General features: G+C 36.5%; 1 protein-coding gene across 1 annotated transcript in view; it reads right to left on the bottom strand.

Moving 5' to 3' along the window:
* The window catches only part of LOC107558343 (centrosomal protein kizuna), a 50,397-nt gene extending 46,365 nt beyond the window's left edge, over positions 1-4,032 (bottom strand). Inside the window, exons 1-4 of the mRNA XM_016241999.1 lie at positions 4,028-4,032; positions 3,162-3,278; positions 2,577-2,744; positions 1,920-2,070 (exon numbers count right to left, since the gene is read on the bottom strand). Of these exons, the coding sequence (XP_016097485.1) occupies positions 1,920-2,070; positions 2,577-2,744; positions 3,162-3,278; positions 4,028-4,032 (441 nt within the window). The remainder of the gene's footprint in view (positions 1-1,919; positions 2,071-2,576; positions 2,745-3,161; positions 3,279-4,027) is intronic.
* Between the last annotated feature and the right edge of the window lie 711 nt (positions 4,033-4,743).

The raw sequence follows: 4,743 nt of genomic DNA, 5'->3' as shown, positions 1-4,743 counted from the left end.
ATAAGACATTTTTCACTTCAGCCTTCAGCCTTCATGAATAATTATATATCAATTATAAATGATTAAATACAAGATTAATAGTAGTTATAATTATTGTGCTTGGATGCTTGGAAAAAAATATAATCAGAATATCAACTTGCATAATAATTATGCATGCACTGTATTTGTCCTCTTGAGGTAATGTTGTGACTGGTTGTCAAGGCAGCCAATCAGAATTTAGCAGCCTCTGTCTCTGATTGGCTGGAATTATGGCACATTGTAACGCTGGGTTGTGTTGAGCACGCGAGCTGTTGGCATTTTGTGAGCACAGAGGGGGGGCATCAGGTGAGCAAGCTAGTGGAACGTTGCACGCACAAAACAGAAGGTCTGCACACATCCAAAAACGTATTTTAAATGCAAAATTGATTTCCATGCGCTCTAAATACTTTTTTCTTTGCGAAACGAACATTTTCTCCACAAACTCAGATCGCGCGCGTGCAAAATGCACTTTTGTGCGCTCAAAATATGATCTTTCGCGCGCAGAATTGTGGCGGAAATGTAAGCCCATAGTTGTGTTCCTCTGCGGCCAGATTATTAACAGATGCTCTATTCATTCTTTTTTTAGAAACCTCGCACTTTTCTACTAAATTTTAAACATTGTAAAATTAAGCGTGGTCCACTGCTGCACACGTGCCACAGTATCGATAAAGGGCCAGCTGTATCGAAACTTGTATCGTCAAATCTCTGTGACGATACATCGTCGTATCGATATTTTGAACACAGCACTAGTACAGACTGAACAGAATGTCAACACATCCCACCGCTGTATGGCCAGATGATGCAAACTACGTTTTCTCGACTTGATAACCAGTCTCGCTAGTAAAGGTTTGATAGATAAAGACTGCAATCAAGGTAAAGACGATTGCGGTGGCATACAGGAGTTGTACAGTACAGTACGCACGCGTGAGTCCGTTATATTAATGCGTGTATGAGTGCTCTTGATGCACTGATCACACATTGTATGCACAGACACAGACATTTCCGTACATTCACGTTGTTTCCACACACATTCACGATAATGTTTTCATTTGTCATGTTTATGTTGCTGTGTTATTTATACAGAATGGATCCGTGTACTGTAGATATATGCAGTCAGCAGGTGGTTGGTTTAGTTTTTCTTTCTTTTTTTGGCATCTCCATGTGGTCCTGTTCGGTATCGCAACTTGACTTCTCTAAAATGTAAAAAAGCTCTTTGCTGTTGCACTGTACACATACTATAAAATTCAGATTTGTTTTCTTTCATATATGCTTATATGGGCTCCTTATCTCATTTGGTTCTTTGGTGTCCTTTTAGAGTTTCTAAGTGTCCTTTTTTGGAAAGACATCTAAATTTATCTTGAAAAAAGCTTGCAGAAAATATAGATTTTTTTAGAATCACCCTTCAATATGTATAGACACATCACCTCATCCTCTTATCACCAAATCAACATGTGATGATTATGGACGGATTAATCAAAGATATATTTCTGACTTATGAGAATGGCTCAGACTCCAGACTGTTCAACGCAAACAAACACAAAGTATTGAATGACCCTTGAGCAAGACACATGAATAAATGAATTTGCTAAAAGACTACCTAATAAATTGTTTATTTTTTACCAAAAAAGTAATCCAGCAATTTTTACATTACACCATGTCCAAACCAAACGCAATATGATAAAAGTAATGCTATCAAACGATTAATCGTGATTAATCGCATCCAAAATAAAAGTGTTTGTTTATATAATATATGTGTGTACTGTGTATATTTTTAATGTATATATAAATACACAAACATACATGTATATATTTTTAAAATATTTACATGTATGTATGTATATATATATATATATATATAAACCTAAACTGTGAAGCAGAAATCAAGGGAGAGTCAGTGATACCTTCTCAGTGTAGGTGACATTGTATGGCACTAGGAGTGGAGTGAAGAGCTGGATGATGTGGTCAGTGCTGAGGATTTTCTGTTGCTGAAGCTGAAAGAAGTGTCTGAAACAGCAGTCCCACAGCAGAGCGCTTTCAGCTGACAGACATGACCTGCATGCCCAAACCAGGATGAAGAAATGTATCACACACACAACTGCATTCATATACATCACAATCAAATTACTGCAAGAAACATGAACCACCCTGTTATCGGCTCATTCATACAATATATTTTTTTATATTGTTATTTTTCTAATACTTTATTGTGGTTTTATTTGTATTTCTTTTATTATGCACATATAGTTGATATAATTTAAACAAAAATGTAATATTACAAACATAGCTTAGTACTTTGTCAGTCTTCTTACACTTATATAAATTCTTATAACATTGAATTAGTAATAAACCAAATTAAAACTACACTAGTTAAATCATTCCAAAACACAAGAAACAAAACAAAAAATAGACTCTTGGACTGTAAGAATATGTTTTAATGCATTTTGGTTTAACTTATGCTAAAGGACATATTATTCAAACAATCAAACAGTCTCTTGCTATACATAAGTGAAACAACCTAAATGGATGCTATAAGTCCAGAGAACAGTAAAGCACAATACCTGATCTGTTCTGGTTTTGTAGCTGATGACCAGTGAGTGTTGATCAGATCACTGGGTAACAGACATCCATGAGACAGACTGCAGGACAACAGGGGCAGCTGCTGCAGAACAACAGCACCACACGAATGCAGCTCCACACCATCCAGACGCCCACACTGACCACATATACTGGGCAATACATAAATAAAAAAAAATCACACTAGAAATGAGAATGTGTGGAGTGTAGGCACACACATTTGAGCCTCCCTTGAAAAATCACACAAATAATGCAGTATTACTAAAAGTAGACTTATTTTATTAGTACAAATATTCTCCACTTCTTTCAATCTACACAAATAAAAGCAATAAACTAGCATGTATAGGCGCCGTTCCAAAATGGCTACTATAACAATTTACTGTGATTCAAAACCCCTTAGAAACCAAGATTTATTGCTAGAGTGTTGTTGGAGCCAAAGTAATGGCACTTAATTTATAGTGAGAGCCCTTAAAGGCAGGGTAATGCAATTTCCACAGAATCTGTGAACACTACAGCATCATGAGAGGAAGCAGACTCAAGCAGGGAACAAAACATCTTGCTTCTCTGACCTGATGATATCATCGAGTTTCTGCTCATTGACTGTGCTTCTGTAGAGGTTCACGTCTTTAGCACCGAGACGTCGCTCAATGCTGTCCAGAAGATGACAAAATCCTTCCATGGAGAGCCTGGAGAAATGTTCCAAAAATAAGAACAAACAACAAGAAGTTAAATTATTGTGTATGTTGAATATTTACTGTTATTGTATATAGCTTTATTAACTTTCCTCTTGCATGTTGCAATTCTACAACAAGAAACTACATTTGCCAGACATTTTATTTGTGTAATGTAATATTTCTGAGCAAAAAAGGATGTGTAATGGGATATATATATATATATAAGCTGGGACTTGAAATTATCCACTAGGAATTGACATGATCAGAGAAAGTGAATATTCCATTTCGGAACAGAGCCAGACCTGAGAGAGTGAGTTTGCAGTGGATTCTGGAGGACTATTTCCCTCCTGAAAAATTTCCGGCACACACTTCTGAGGGGAATTTAGAACCGGGATGAGGAGGCTGAAGATTAAGTTCACCCTTGAAAGCATCTAGACATATACTAATTGTAACTCTTTTTCAAATCTACCATGATTTGCTATTATTGCCGTCACATTAATTACATTAACTGACTTTACATTACTATTTACATATTATTACTTAACTTTATCCAACAGCGTGAAAACAGAGGGGGAGCATTTATTTATATTATATGTATAATATATCTTTATTTATATAGCACTTTATACAATACGGACTGTGTCAAAACAGCTTTACAGTGTTAAACAGGAAATGATCTGATCTGGATATGGACTGGATCTGGGTGGCTACGGTGACCTCAGAATAAGAATGAAACAGTCTTATATTAACATAGTATATACGCCATTCTTCTTACGATGTAGTGAGTACATCGGGTGTTATGGGAAATGTTCCCGTTCCGGCTGACCTAATTAATGCAGCCTAATAATCTTTTAACGGATTTGAATTATAGAAATGCGACGGTGTATTATGTGTGTGCCAGGTTAAAGAGATGGGTCTTTAATCTAGATTTAAACTGAGTGTGTCTGCCTCCCGAACAACACTAGGTAGATTGTTCCAGAGTTTGGGTGCTAACTAGGAAAAGGATCTGCTGCGCCCTGTTGACTGTGATATTTTAGGTATAATTGTCTACCTAGGTCGTAATTTAGATATCTGTTTAAGATGGAAAAATGTGGTTTTACAAATGCTAGGAACATGAATTTCAAAGGAAAGATTGCTATCAAATAGCACACCTAGGTTCCTAACTGATGACAAAGAATAGACAGCGCAACCATCAAGTGTTAGACAGTGTTCTAGTTTATCACATGCATTACATGTTTTTGGTCCGATAATTAACACCTGTTTTTTTTATATATATATTAGCTATGCATTCCGCTAGTTTTGCGAATTGGTATGTTTTGTCGGGCCGTGAAGAAATATAGAGACAGAGAGAAGTGGTCGACCGACATATCGTCAAGGCCGATATTGGCTGATATTTGCCATTTTTCAAATATCGGCATCGGCCGATAAGTTTTTCTGTTTGAGTCAGGACTTTTATTTTGACAGGGAATGGCAGCGC

The sequence above is a fragment of the Sinocyclocheilus grahami genome, unplaced genomic scaffold (genome assembly GCF_001515645.1).
Source record: "Sinocyclocheilus grahami isolate Dianchi unplaced genomic scaffold, SAMN03320097.WGS_v1.1 scaffold642.1, whole genome shotgun sequence".
Classification (NCBI taxonomy): Eukaryota; Metazoa; Chordata; class Actinopteri; order Cypriniformes; family Cyprinidae; genus Sinocyclocheilus; species Sinocyclocheilus grahami.
The sequence above is the reverse complement of the archived record's forward strand: the minus strand, read 5'-3'. Positions and strand labels throughout refer to the sequence as shown.